This window comes from Zonotrichia albicollis, chromosome 10 (assembly GCF_047830755.1).
Source record: "Zonotrichia albicollis isolate bZonAlb1 chromosome 10, bZonAlb1.hap1, whole genome shotgun sequence".
NCBI classification, from domain to species: domain Eukaryota; kingdom Metazoa; phylum Chordata; class Aves; order Passeriformes; family Passerellidae; genus Zonotrichia; species Zonotrichia albicollis.
Genome location: NC_133828.1, coordinates 29,851,261 through 29,866,965, shown reverse-complemented (window position 1 = coordinate 29,866,965; position 15,705 = coordinate 29,851,261). Strand labels below are relative to the sequence as shown.

Here is a 15,705-nt window from a genome sequence, read left to right as displayed (position 1 = left end):
GTATCTAACAACTAACAGCCACCTTCCTTACAGAGTCACCTTTTAGTAAAAAAGGAATAACTTAACATTTTTCTTTTAATGCACACCTAAAATTCAGTAGTTCACATTTAGAAGAAAACATACCAGGAAGAGCCTGAGGAAGACCAGACCAATCAGCACATGCTCATGGGCTTGTATTTATGAAAAAAAATACACAGCAAATGCAATCCTGACCACAGGATGATGTCGGTCAACAATGACTGACAGTTAAATATCACAGAAAAAATGCAATGTCAAACACACTACTTCAGCTTTAGAATACAAGACTTATTCAAGGTTTCATCCTGCATTGTGATTTCATCAAAGATTACTCCCAAGGAACATCATGAGCAGGGGAGGAGGTAAGCTACCATGAACATCCTGGCTGTTAAGTCACATATCTGCCTCGGTACCAGTGCCAGAGCTGTGCTCATTAAACATTACATCATCTTAGAGCACAGGAATCCACCATGAACTGGGATAAACCCCTATTTTCCATTCCATCTTAAAACTACTTCAAGAAGTAATTAGAAAACATTCCAGTTTTGTGTTTCCTTATTAAGAACATTTGAAGTAGATGAAAGTGATTATTAACACAACACTGCCATGTGGTTGAAAACTTACACATCAAGGAGCAGAGGATGCTTCTTTGATTCATCAAAATGGGGAGGCAGAATCATTTGATACCACAGGTCTAAAAGTGAAAAGAGTTTTGACTTAGGTCAGCTCTCCAGTGAAATTACTTGACATGCATTACAATTCATACAAGAGAACACTTGAGCACCCCTTAAAATGATAGAGCAGTTTCAACTGGACTGTCCTAATATACACATGTAGAAGTTCCTAGCTATTCATTTTAAAAAATGTTTTACAGCTAAACTAGCAGAAAGTAATAAAATCTGGGGAATCAACATGCAGTCTCATGACATTATTCTAAGCTTACATGTGAAACTTGTTATGTCTCTACAGTAGTAAATCTAACACAGGTTCAAAAATAAAATTTCTCTCCCAGCAGAGAAAAGAAATTCTACATTATTTTGAACCTGCCAGATAGACTTTGCTTGACAGTTTGTAAAGCATCCCAGAAACATATCCAAGTATCTATTATTTTTGAAGCAATATTGATTCCAGTTCCATTCATGTTATTCGTCCTACCCAAGCTGGCTGTGAGCTGAACATTTTAAAGGCACACCCTGTAAGTTTTGCAAGCTGAATGACTCAATTGTTCACTCATGAATTTTAAGTGAACTGATGCTGCAATGCTGATGGACTGCACTGCAGTAATAGTCAGAATGCAAATCTTACAGAAACTTGCCCAGATACAAATATGCAACGCATCAGAACACTGAAACATAAACAATCTAAATGGAACACATTAAAATACTAATTTTAACTTTTGCATACTCTATAGTCACAGATATACTCACTCTAATAACCTACATGGATTTGTGAGCAGACTTGAAGCTTTAAGTAGGACTACATAAATGGATTTGCTTCTCCTATTTTTGATATTAAAAATAGATTCCCCTTACCCAAAAGCTTTTACCCTGAAGACATGAAGTAGTAAGAACAAAGAGGAATAAAAAAATAATGAATATACAACTGATAGCATGAAGAACATCTTTAAATCTCCATCTTGCCTGGAAGATTTCATCTTTAGCCCTAGTAAAAACGTGACAGAAATAAAAGACAGAAAACACAAAGATAAAGAGAGTTATTATATAAATAAGGTAACAGTGAAAGAAGGGAGGCATCAAAAAGAACAGTTTGCAATGACTGACCTAACTCAGCACAGTTCGTAAAATGGAATTCCATTAAGAATCACTGCTCATTTTATCAGGAGGAAGTTTGTAATGAAGAGAAAAGCTAGTAGCAAAGGCTGGAGCAAGTACAGTTTAGACAGGTACCAGGCCTCCCACTGCTGGGCTCCTTGATGTTGCTCAGCCTGAGAGCACACCACGAACACTTCTCTACCCAAATTCTGAGGGGCACCACTCACAAGGCATTTTCTAGCATTTTGTTCTGGTCTGTACCAAGGTTTATGCAGTCTCAGCCCATGAATGTGCTTTCAAGAATGATTATTCAATCCAAATCTATTCAACCTATTCAACCCCCTATCTATTCAACCTATTCAACTCTATCAGAGGTGATAGAGCTGAAATGTTGCTTAATGTTTTTTTCAAGATTTTTTCATTTAGACTACGTCTACTTTTTCATAGTAACTGAACTTCTCCACTCTCCCAACCTGCTAACACAAACCAAGGGGACTTGCACCTGTAAATCAAAAACACCTACTTGATTTTATAATGTAATTTAAATTCAACAATGTTAAAAAGCTTTGGGCTTGTGCCCCAACCTCATTTCTCATATTTATTTATTGCACTGTTAGAGACTTCTGGTTTCTAGTTTATTATAAAGGAAAAAGGAGTTAAGCCACTTCATCATGAAAACATGAAGATACCACACTACGGAAAAAGCACATTTTAGATAAGAACATTTTGGGATTTCAAAAAATAACTGAGAATATTTGGAAATCTCAAAAAAAAAAAAATCACCCTGCCTCTAAGTTCTGAATAACTGCAAGAATTCCCATTACACCCATCTGTCCTGTCCTGCTCCTCAGCAGAAGACCTTGAACCACTTGGTGAAAAGGGGGGTGGGGGGTGGCAGGGGAAAAGTAAAAGACATTTTTGAACTTACTGTATCCACCTATATTAAGGGAGCCAAATTTTTTTGAAGGCATCTGAATATCTTTCAATGAATTTTCCAGTTCAGTGTTTTTTTCCAAGTATCTGAGGACTAAATAACAGAGTAAGATTCAAAGACTAAACAGATTTTTTCAAATGCACCGCTCTTTAATTATGAACTACTTTAAATATTAAGCCTGAGATGACGGCAACTTATATTGCAGCTTTAGTTTACTGCAGTTTTTGTTTTTTCTCTCAGATTCAACGTTTACAATATAGTTTTCCTTCAGTTCTTTTTCCCCTGTTTTCCACCTAAATATCATTTTCAGAAAAACCAAACAATTATTCAGTAAATAGGTCATACACTACTTACTGTATTCTAGCCCTGTGTAAAATAATGTTAAATAAACTCTGAATAAATATATATCAAGCTATATAATTTATTCTTCTGGTAATTATTTGAAATTAAATTTACCCTTTATAAGTGACATTTTTATTATTATACTATGCAATGAGAAGAAAATGAGAATAAATTTACAGTGCAATTTTCTGGCATAATATAAATTAAAGACAATCCCATACCTTTGTCATCAGTGCTTCTGTGCAGGGTAGACATGGGCAGGCCAGGACCTGTTAACAGGGCACAAAACCTTCATGATTGCATGCTGGCTTGAAACACAGCCCTCGTAAAGTAACTGGAAACGGGTGAATCATAAAAGCTCAGAACTTGTTTCCTTCCAGTATGCTCAAGCTAAATTTTAGGTTAGCAGGGCCCAAATTCAAGGATCCCACAGAATGTTTAGGCTGTCTCAGAGATGAGCCACACGACTGCGAGGTGCTGAAGAACAGAATTTCCCCTCTTTAGCGAAGCCCATGCCTTGGTGGTGGACAATGGTTTGGCCATCAGGAAGCTTTGTCACAGGGACCACAGCAGCTGTCTTCAACCACTTTTACAAACTGACAGAAAATTCTGTCTGCTGTCTGTCCTCCTAGCCCATGGATTAAGGAAGATCTTGGCATGTTAAAAAACAGCATACACTTAAATTTAAAGTAATTTTGGAGACTTATTTTTCCCAGCCTTTGATTAATTTAACCCTTGTACTACGTGGCAGAAGCACTTAGAGGTCACAGACAGACTGCAGTCCCCCTGCTTACCCTATGATTACATTACTTGGATTTTCTTCTTGACCAGCACTATCTTAATTTTATTCTCATACATAAAGCACTGCTCTTTACCCAGTCTGTTGCTTGTCACACTTTCAGAGCCTCCAAATTCCTCCTGCAGGCAGAGCTCCCCATACATCTCTTGAGGAGATGCACAGTGGACAGGAGTGTTTTGCAGCTCTTTCAGGTCCACTGACAGATAGAACTAACAAGTTTTATCCCAGTTTTATCCCTTTTTGTCAAGGTACTTCTGAGCCTAGGAGGCAGTATGTTTTTCCACTGCCAATACATTTATCCAATGTTATCAACACATATCATTGTTACACAGTACATATCAAGATCCTGACGAAGTGAACTTCAGCACCCAACTAATCAGTGAGTCATGTTTATGTCAATTAATTCGGGGTATACTCACCGAGACAATTTAGCTGATAATACTGTGTGTCTTTGCTGAAGGACACAGAATAATACTGGCATCTTTTTTCATCCAGATTACAGCTAACACATTTAGGCAATTTTGGACTGCTTTCCAAGAGCACTCTGCAAAGTAAATGAGTTTTATCTCAGAGATATTTTTTTTAAGCTATGCTAAAGCAGTATATGGTTTTTAAGTAAGATGGCTGAATAAAAAAAGGTAAAATTTGGAAATGATAGAAACTGATTCAAAAACTAGAGAAAACAGAGTTTCAGCTTTTGGGTTCAATTAATACTGAAATTATAGTAATAGGAAAAAAAGCATGAAGGTTATTTTTAGGGTATTTTTGCTTGAGGATTGGTTGTTTGTTCTCACAATTTCCCTTTATTAACTGAATTTATAGAAAAATATTTCCATTATTTTTGCAGTTTATACTCTTACACTGATTTTCATTGAATATCTTAAAGATGACCACACATCTGAACATACGAATCTTTAAGTTTTCAGTGATTTTTCCTTAAAGTTTCTCTTTTTCGTTAACAAAAATTTTACTCATACTGCAGAAAAAAGAATTTCTTACTTATAAAGATTTCTTCCTCCTGGCATTCCATTATTTTCATTACTGATGTAGTATCTATAAAAGCAAAACATACTGGTTTTAGTAAAATATTTACAGTATAATTAAAAAATTTATCTGACATGTTTAAATCAGATTTTTAATAAGTTAAAAGCCTTCTCCCTCTTCACTCTCCATGCTTGCTTAGACCCTTGTTACCAGCCCTTAGGGAAGAGGTACCTTATTTACAGATACTTACAAAAATTGATTGGTTACAGCTTCTATGCTGATTACTTCCCAATTTCCTGTAGTAATAGCTACTGGAACCTGGAGCAGGGGAAAAGGCAAGGCAAGAAGTAGGACATGAGACTCCTGGATCACCAGGAGCAGCACAAGCCAGCAGTGACTGTCCTAGACAAGATTCCTCACCTGTGAGCCATTTATGTAATGGATGTGCTTGTAACCTGCTGTGTCGCTGAAGACTTTGTAGTAGGAAGCCTTGTCGGGTGCAAAGTGAGGGACAGATGGCTGAAACTTGAACATAAGAGAGATGTCTATTAAAGCAAAAAACAAAACTCCAGATCCTCAGCGATAAATTTAGGTTTTAATATCTCTAACCAGGACTCTCAATGCTTACAACAAGGCATCAATGAATATACTGCAAAAAAAAAAAATTTTTGCCTTCTGACTTAGCAGGTAGAACCCATAGCCATCACTCTTAAAATAAGCACACTTGAAATATTTTCCTGCTCCTTAAGCAGCAGAATTTCCTGAGTATTAGTCCTGGCAGTGACCCATGCCCCACAACTCCCTCCCCCCCCAGAATTTGAAGTACTTTTGGTGGTCTTAGTTTTCTACAATTTTAGGAAACAATATGTGCATCTACTTTCAAAAGCACTGTTTTATTTAATCCAATGCAGCTGTAACCTATAAAAATGCAAATTTTGCAAATTCATGTTTTTCTTGAATTTCCCATTTTAAAACACATACTTGTGAACAAATTCTTTGAACTCAATTTTTTTTTTTAGCTTAACAGTGAAAAATGTCCTGCTCTATTCAAAAAAACACAAGCTGCTTTCCAAGAGGAAATTTTGCATGCAAGTAGGTGATTACAGAATGACAGAATTCAAACTGGAATAATATTTTCATGAAGTAATGATCCATTTATCAATTGAGAGTGACAGAAATGAATCAATTTCTTCTATTGACTGCCATTTGAATGTGCTACATATGGTAGAAAAAAGGAGAGGAATGAAATTGAGCTGAATGAAATAAAACTTATTTCTGTGACAAATGCCCAAAGGATCTAAATGCTAATTAGGCAACTGACACAATGTAACTGCCTCGGAGATGTTGCACCCATCCTGAAATGGTGAAACAAAGCTGAAGTGATTTGCCTCCGGTCATTCAGAAAGCAATGACAGGAATTAAGTCTTTCTAACCATGTGCTCCAAATAACCTCTCCTTGTTCCCAAGCAATATTTCTGCAAAAATTATTCTGGCAAATATTTTGCTAGCTCTTCCCTTATTTTTCAAAGTGTGACTTTCCTTTAACTCAACTGGCAAGCTCTAACAGCTGATGACCTGGAAGCCTTATACAGCAATGCAGGCTTTTCTGAGCATTCTTCATTTAAACATCATTTCATCTCTATTAAAAAAAAAAAACAAAACCAAAGTACCAAAACCCCAAAAAACCCCCAAACCAAAACCACCAACAAAAAACATAAAAAGCTCTCTCCACCAAAACCCATAAAAAATATTATAGGTACAAAGAGAGGACTATATGTCTGTATTCTACCCACACAGATAATTTACTTAAATTTTTCTACACATGAGTATGTGCATATATATATATATATATACACACCTTTCAAATGTATAAAGATATTCCTTATCAGTCAAATATCATTTAATCATCCCTAAGAGGGTGAAAAAAAAAAAAAGGAATAAATATACCTATCCTATCCTCTCTTCAGTCCTCCCTACTCTCTATTTCTTTCTCAAATCCAAGAATCATACAGTGAGATTATCATTTCTTCCAACAGCTCCTAAGAAGTGGGTTGTCTCTTTAAAAGAAACAAAAAACCAACAACCTAGTTTAGTGGCACAGACTTGCATTTTGCCCTCTCATTTTGCACAACTGTTTACAAAGTCTGCAGCTTGATCATCACATTGTCTAATTGTGAAGCCTTTGCTGCAGAGAAGCAAAATGTGTCAGCGTTAAGGCCTTCCTTTCCATATCAAATTTGACAGCAGGTGGGTTGATCTCTCATCTTCATACTGCGGATGATTTCATCCCTGCTGTTGCCTCCCTCTTTGCATTTCTTTAAACTTTCATTTTTGACTTCAAAAGTGAATTAGTGACTAAAGCATAATCAGTGTGTGGAAAATGCGGGAGTGGAAAGTGTACTCTGTGTTCTCATCAAAAACTCTGAAACTCATTTCTCCCTCCAAATCTGAACTTTTGCATCTCTGCTTCACTTCCCCCAGATCTTCTGTGTGGTTCATTAGGTGCCTACTCCCTACCATGTACAAAAGGACTGAGAGGCAGCTTGGAAAGCATCATCCAGACAGTAGCGGCTGGCTTGGCAGAAGTGCATGAAAATTTTAATCTGGCCAGTTACATTCATCTTGTCCTCACTTCTCTTCAGTGGATATTTTATGCAGGGGAAAAATAAATGAATGAGTAGCCCCAATTAAATCCTGGAATGGTTTATTACAACCTGATTGACTAAAAATTACCTTTGTCCTTAATGCCTTTATTCCAATACAATTCAAAGCTTACAGAATACACTTCTAAATACATTTTATTCCCTAGATCTTTCTGGAAGTAGTAGGAAGACTAGAAAGCAGGTAAACCAGAATAGCTGGCAACTCCCCAGAACAAAGGGAATTCTGAATTTGGGCTCCTGCATTTTCCCCTACCTACTGCTACCAAAGCAGCAGGTCAGAAGCAGAAAGGAGCCTGGAAATGGTGCTCTGCTTTTGGTAAGCTGAACATAAAATCACAGAATCATAGAATGGTGTGGGTTGGAAGGGACCTTGAAGTTCATCTTGCTCCAACCCCCCTGCTATAGGAAGGGACAACTTCCACTAGACCAGGGTGCTCTAAGCCCCATCCAACTTGGTCTAAAACACTCTCAGAGATGCGGTATCCACAGCTGCTCTGGACAACCTGTTCCAGTGCCTCACCACCCTCCCAGTGAAGAATTTCTTTCTAACTCCTAATCTGAGCCTACTCTTTCAATTTAAAGCCAGAACCTCTTGTCCTGTCAACAAGATGCACAGGTCACAGAGGGCATGATTAGAGCTCCAGCTACACTGCCCTGTCAGCCCAGCCTTTACCCACGAAAAAATTAAGCTTAACCCCAGGTGTGGGGTGACATTTGAGATAATTTTTTTCTGTACATGTAAAACACAGCAAGCAAGAGGATTGGACCTACACAAAAGAGGCACTGCAAAATGCAACAGGCTCATATGAAATTTTCATAATTATCAGAGTTATTTAGCATGTAGCAGTTTTAGAAATTGAATACTCACTCTGCCAATCCAGCCAGTTGTACTTTCTTCAGTAAATTGTTTTTCCTAAGAACAAGAAAAACAATCCCACAACAATTATGTTTATTTTACATCAGGCTTTATTTCTACAAAGAAACACATAGAGATATATTCTACTCTTTTCTAGTTTCATCGACCATTGCAACTCTCCCACCTAATTTCTCTTACCTTCGGACATGACCATGTAGCATTTTCAAAGTCACAGACTGTGAGGACTGAAAAATTCTGAATTCTTCTAAGCCACTGCAGACAAATCCTTTCATCTGTCACCCATGTTACAACACTCAAATAATGATCACTGAAAACAGCAACAACATAAGATATTTAAAATCCTCTCTATAATAGCATACCATACAATTGCATTCAGCAATTCACTGAATGAGACTCATCTGGCTATTTTCATTTCAATCTACTCTTCAACAATAAACAATGATGCAAATGTAATTTAGACATTTTTTCAACTGTTTTTGCTGCTAGTAGATGCCTTAGTTATTTTCAGAGATACAATAAAGAATTAGATGGCTCATACAAACCCACATCCAGAAAGACTGCAATTAAATTTTAACAGCTATTCTCTAGTGCATAAAATAATAGCTACTCCAGGCTGTTCATAAATCTTGTACTGTGTGCATCTAGAGGAAATTCTTCTGAATATTAAGCTGTATATGCCTTAGATTAAGCAATTTTATCCTTAGCTGCCTGAAGTTGGTTGCTTGTAATTATTTTCTGAATGATAGATACATTTTGTTCAATTTAGTAGTTATTTCTTTAGTTACAGCGGAGGGAGAGATCATGCCAAAACCAGATATGACTATTTGAATATTTGACTTTCATCTTGAGAATACCACCCAGCTGACATGAAGGATGAAGTATCAGAAAAAAACCCCCATTTTCATGAATATTCCTGCATATTAATTTTAAAAATGCACCACATAAAATTTAGTGGCTTTGTTTACCATAACGATCTGTTAGATGTACTGTCTTTTCTTATTTTAGATCTTTTCCTATCTCCTTGAAGCCTTATGAACTAAAATAAAACAAACTTCCCCTCCAAGGCAAGTATACATTTTTAACCGTAATTTGCACATTTGACTTAGTTCCAAGTTCATGTTCCCTTTTCCCCCAAAGTTAGTTAACAAAAATGTGTGGGAAGTCTTGTGATAAGAGTATCTTTCTGATCACTGCAGTTTGGGGAAGGAAACACTACAATTAGTGTGGATGGATTAAAAATATGTCAGTTGGTTATCAAAAACCTTCAGATTTATTCCTACATGACAGTTTCAAATTCATGTTTGTGAAAGGTCTATTTCTGCATGTATATTTGACTGGGATGTCAGCAGGTCATTTAATTGCTACTGCCATTGAGTCTGCAGGAGCTTGTTGGTGAAAAAAAAATAAAAATAAAACACCACTCTTCCTGTACCTATAATAGTGGTTTCCCTTGTTTTGTATAAGGGGAATTAGTCCCACATTTATCATCCCTTCAAAGTGAGAGTCATCAACAATTCTGGTGACTATAAATCATTAATCAGACAAAATGAACATTACAAGGAAAACAAACAAAACAAATACCATTTATCGAGCTATTACAAGAACCATCTCTCCCCTGTGAGAGTGGGAATGCACCTTCAGCACTCAGCAACAAACAAAAGGTTAACTAAGCTGCCATTAACTCAAGTTTAAAGTACAGTAGTTTTGCACTGCCCTTTTCATTTTTTGCTGAAAAGGGATACTCTGCAACTACTCTACTTAGGAGTCAGCCTAATCTAGGATAGATAATTTCAGGCAAGAAGGATCCATTCCCTTCATCCTCTTGCTGGCCAATAGGAACCCCCCGTATCCATTGTGCCAAAACCAGTGTTTAAATGCTGGATGGATTTTACGCTGGTCATTCAAGCAGAGTGTCAGGTTTCAAGTACCATCACATGGCAAAGCACTGCCATTCCAGATTCTGGCAGTTTTTCTTGACAAATAAAACTCTTGCTCTGCAACATAAGTGAGCTGTGCCCCCTTCATATGTAGGGGTAAAATTGGTGCTCATCCAAGCTCTGGATAGTGCTGTAGCAGGCAACCATTTGCTGAGGCATTGCCCTTCAACATCCCCAACTAGGCAGGTGGAGTGAGGTATGCCACCAACTCAAACCCAGTTTTGCTCAAAATTTTTACTCCTTGGAAGTAAAAATAGAATTTTCCATCACAAAAACTAACCTTTCCTGTCATACAGTGGTGTACATATAAATACAATGTAAATATTAAATACTTTGTGCTTCCAACAAAAAAACCCAACCAACAGCAGCACTGCACATTGCTCACCTTTTCCTACTTGTATACTTTGCTCTTGCAAAGTTCCCCAAGATTTGTTCTGGCCACCTCAGCTTTTGCAGGACACATAAGGTGAGACTTGACCATTATTTGGATCAGCCAATGGGAGAAGGAGTGAATTTTGATCCTTGAACTCATCATTCAAGATTTATATTTGTATTAATCCTGACTAACAGAGTGGAAAATCAATTTTTAAATGGATGAACTCCATGTAACTCACACCTCTGTTAGCCAGATGGATGCGAGGCTGGAAGGTAGCTGATGATTGTTCTCCTCATATCAAATTCCATAAGGTATTAACAAAAATTTTAAAAACCCTCTAAGACAGCAAAGATCTTAATCAGTAATGAGCAAAATGTAAAGGGCTTTTAATTCTGAGGCACTGGAATACTGGAGAAAACAAGGCACGACAGCTATCTAACATGCAGCTATGGCAGTGTGACTGCAAGGGAAGGATAAAGAACAACATATTCATAAGAACTTGCATCTCTGTTAACACATGGATGTTACACTGTGGTGAGGCTGAAATGAAAGAGCACTGATTTTCCAGTTATAGGCCCCCATGTATAAAATGCTGGTTTTTGCATAAGCTAACAGACCTTTGTTTTTTTCTGGTTTATCAGTAAAACCTGTGCTTTCATACCCATCATGTTTGTAAGTGCAAACCTCTAAAACATTTCCACAATACTGTTAAAAAGAAAAAAACAAACCCCAAGATTTGGGATAGCAAATTGTGTGCATGCACTTTAAACTGATGTAGCTGCTCTTTACAAAATACATTTATATCATGTTGTGCATTTCCAGTGGCATTTTGAGGAATACAATTTTCCATTTACTCTGAGAGGTGCTGATTTTCACCATCTTCCCAAAGAAAACAAACATTTTAAGTATAAATCTGAAGACAACCACGATACCTTGCCTTAGCAAGGAGTCTGCTTCCAATGAAATCAAATCTTCACTTACCATTAAGGTTTTGTTTTGTTGGTTTTTTTTCCTCCAGTGAATAGAAATACATATATTATAATTTGATTATACGAAAACTTGCTCATATTAAAGTTGTACTGTGAAATGACTTCACCATAGTTAGACTCCACTGAATGTGATGAGCCAAGAACTTGTCACATTCTGAATATAACATACATGGAATATGCCATCTATATATAATCACTAGGAGGATAATCTCTGTGCAGATTTTCTCTGGTAAATCTTGTTGCTATCAGAGCCACATTACACGGAAAAACTGCCATATACACTGAATACAGGGAGGTCACCTATAAAAGCTCCTCCTCTCCCATCAAAAGAAACAATCGCATACCAAATATTTCACCTAAATGTCTCACCTTGATTTTATTTCTGCAGGTGGAAAAATTTCAACAGACTTGAAAGTTGGAAGTGATGTGGTATCCACAATAAAGAACTGTACAGTTGGATTTGTAGCTCCTGCCTAAAAATAAAATTTTTCATTGTATTTTTGCAGAGAGAATATTCTTTGTGAAGCATTTGAAATTATAGATGAATAAGTCACTACAGACAGAAAGGTAAAACCAACCAACTGCAAACATGTGAGAAGACAAGCTCCTAAATGCAGTTTTATGACTGGTACATAAATTATCCTTTGTATTTTTCACACAGAAGTGTTGGTTATTGGTTTCTAGATTAGAAAGACTACTACATTTAGAAACAATCACAGGGATTGCTGTATTTGACCACATCTCATCCTACACACCCCACACAGTACCTAGAGAGAACCAAATCCATTGCTAACACACAGGAAAATGCTTCTCCATGGAAGCAGCACCTTACATGAACTAATCATATCACAGCTGCCTGTATCACAACCAAAGCTGTGACTGCAGCATGCACTGCACTATCTCTGGTGTAATGCTGCTGACAGCAAAAGAACTCTGTCAGCAAGGGCTGCTTCTCTTGTGGTTACCCAGCCAAGTCCTTGTGGTGACAGCTAGGTAGCTAAACTTGATCCACCTCCAGAAGTCAGCAATATTCCAAACAAAAGGGGTTTGTAATAAAGTGTGTAATTTAGATTGGCAATTCATTCTACACCTTTGTCTCTTCTCAGGGGCCATGCTCAGGACTGCAGATGTCAGTGACCCTTCTGGGGGAGGCTCCAAGGGCACAGGCCATGTGCTCCAGGACCTTGGGGAAGGGTAGGGAGCGACCATGGCTGCTGCAGAGAAAGCTGAGCTGGGCATAAAGAGGGCAATTTCTCCACCAGACAGCTGTACCAGATAAGCAATAGCTGGCTGTATCATCTGCTCTGCTCCATTATCAAGACTGAAAATATCTTCCTGGGATGGCCAGATCATCATGGATTGGGGCAGGCAGGGCATGCTGATGCCTTAAGCCAACACAGAGTATAAAATACCAGGGGTGAACAGAAAGAACCAAAATGATGGACTTGGGAGGATTTCAACCCATCTATTCCTTCCCAGCAATGGGGATGCCCAGCAGTGTGCTGGTGAGTGTATTATGGAGGCCAGCTATGAGAACATGCTTGTATTGACACTCAGCAGGGTAGTGCAATTGTTGTACTCTAATTTGTACTTGCTTTATGTCTTAAGTGCATTGCTTAGATAAATCAAAATCCTGCACAACACCAAATAAAAGGTAAATCTTGTATTAAATACGAAATCCTCCCCACATGGAGCACATGAAGGAGCACTCTGCACTCTGACTCTCATCCCATTCAGCCCAGTGCCAGCTGTGCCATGAGCAGTGGGCATAAAGTCATGTGGAGAGGAGGGGGAAGGAGGAGGAGCTCCTTGCACTAAAGCTTTCACTCTCACAGCTAAAACTGGAAGAGCTTAAGGTGTGGGCAAAGAAACTCCTTTAGCAGATTCCTACTCTTCCTCTCAATACAGGAAACTGAAAATTCTAGATTAGCTGAAGAAAATTCCATTATCAATACCATGCACAACACTAAGATAATGTACATCTGCCTAATGCCTTGTACCAACTTAGCTCCCTGAGAGATTTTTTATGTCAACATCTACTCACTACCTCTAAATTTTATAGTGAAACAACAAAACCTTAAATCATACTTTTTTCCCTCCCTCTTTTATCTTTCCCCTGGAGATAATAAAATACTTTAACATTGCCAGATGCTGTTGACTTCAGAAAGAGTAATCACAGCAAGCTGTTGAGGAGAGACAGACAATATTTTCATTAGCAGGAACTGATTAAATGAGACTACTCTCTTAATGAAACTGCAGAACAAACATGTTTAATAAATAACACAGACCTTGGGATATGGGATTTTAATGGTCTTTGGATACTGCAAGGTGTCTTCAGAATAAAAGGAATACTCTATAACAGGGACTTCTGTATCATTAAAGGATGCATATGCCAAAAAATTGCCATTTGGAGACCACCACAGAGCAGAATGGGTGCCAAACATTTCCTCTGAAAGAGATGCAAATGTATTTAAGTTATAATTGATAAGTCGGCTCTTCTATCCTAGGTGCTGTTCTCATTAGTTTTTAATAGGATTTTTTAAAATTGAAGTTCAGATACTGAAATGCAGACTGTTTGTTGGAGTTCTGAAATGAGACATTAGATCAATGTTTACAATCTATCATGTGAAGCTAATTCACAGTAATATTTCCAGTGACACAATGCTAATGAGGCAAACTCATATATATTCTTAGATCACACTAGCTAGGCATTAAGCCCAGGTAAGAATGCATGTTCTTTTAAAATACAGAGTTTGATTAATTTGAATTTTTCAGTGGTAAGGAATGAGATAACAATTACAATAAACCAAAGTTTTTACATAATAATGGAAAGTAAAACTTGCTTGATGTAGTTACCTTCATAAACCCAGTCTGGTATTCCATTGAAAATTTTATTTTCTTCTCCATTTTTAGTGATTTGCACTGCTTCTTCTGTTGGTGAAGCTTTTACATAAACATTATTATTCCAAACATATGCCTGCAAAACATCATTGTGATAACAATTACTACTACAGTAAATCTTACTTCCTTTCTTTATTTCATCTACAGGGCAATTTACAACAGATGACAAAAAACATCTTTAAAAGCTGCATTTCACCAAACAGCCTTGATACTTAACAAACTTGGAATTACTAATACAAATCAGGGTGAGCAGTATAACTTCAGGCCAAGATGCAAAAAACCAAATCAAATATGAAAAGTGATATGAATTCTCTATATTGAGTTTTGAAAATCTTGCAATTCATTTTCTCCCAAATACAAACTCATTTTCCTTCATCAGGAGTTTTCCATTAATTTTTCTTTCAAGGAAAACTACCAGGGCTTTGGTAAAACATTCACTGGGGTCTCAGTGCTGCCAATAGCTCTGCAAAGCTGGTACATTTCTTCAGCAGCACTCAGAATTCCAGTCTGCCTCTCTAATCACCCCTGGTTCTCATCTTCAATAACTGAACAACACAGTTTTATTCCAGAACTTTGCTCCAAGATGCAGAAACTCTTTTTTCATCTTCCTTTGCTTCTGTTGCTGGTCTTTATAATTGACATACAAATTCACTAAGCAATAAGAATAAATGAACACCACATTGTCCTGTGGCAGTCTAACACACAACACAAGGAAGGCACAAGCCTTGCAAATGTCGTGGTTGGCACCATTGACATGGACTGAAGAGGAGAGGAGGAAGAAAACAGCAGTGGGAAAGAGTACAAGATGGATTTTAATCCTCTAATCCCATTACATGCATCCATCAAGTAAAACTTCATCAATTTTTGTGTAATTAGGAGATAAAAATCACAGAGTGACGATTAAATAGACAGTTGTAATGCTGCTGTCTTTGAAAAGGATGAGCTACTGTCTGCAACTGTGAAAACACAAAGTTCCTGTGCATTTGTGCATTTCATGACTGCTGGGGCTACTAGTTACTTTCAGGAATGCATTTTCATCAAAGAACAAAAGAAAACACACAGAGGAACTTTGGAGTCTTTCCAGCTACAGTAGTCAATTTCGAGACTAGTTCA

At 37.4% G+C, this 15,705-nt stretch overlaps 1 protein-coding gene across 1 annotated transcript in view; it reads right to left on the bottom strand.

Annotated features, from left to right (window-relative positions):
* The window catches only part of DPP4 (dipeptidyl peptidase 4), a 54,517-nt gene that overhangs the window by 27,087 nt on the left and 11,725 nt on the right, over positions 1-15,705 (bottom strand). Inside the window, exons 8-19 of the mRNA XM_014265728.3 lie at positions 14,548-14,668; positions 13,980-14,140; positions 12,061-12,164; positions 8,567-8,696; positions 8,381-8,425; positions 5,270-5,374; positions 5,100-5,167; positions 4,865-4,918; positions 4,285-4,409; positions 3,288-3,335; positions 2,719-2,817; positions 643-712 (exon numbers count right to left, since the gene is read on the bottom strand). Coding sequence (XP_014121203.2) covers positions 643-712; positions 2,719-2,817; positions 3,288-3,335; positions 4,285-4,409; positions 4,865-4,918; positions 5,100-5,167; positions 5,270-5,374; positions 8,381-8,425; positions 8,567-8,696; positions 12,061-12,164; positions 13,980-14,140; positions 14,548-14,668 — 1,130 coding nt within the window. The remainder of the gene's footprint in view (positions 1-642; positions 713-2,718; positions 2,818-3,287; positions 3,336-4,284; positions 4,410-4,864; positions 4,919-5,099; positions 5,168-5,269; positions 5,375-8,380; positions 8,426-8,566; positions 8,697-12,060; positions 12,165-13,979; positions 14,141-14,547; positions 14,669-15,705) is intronic.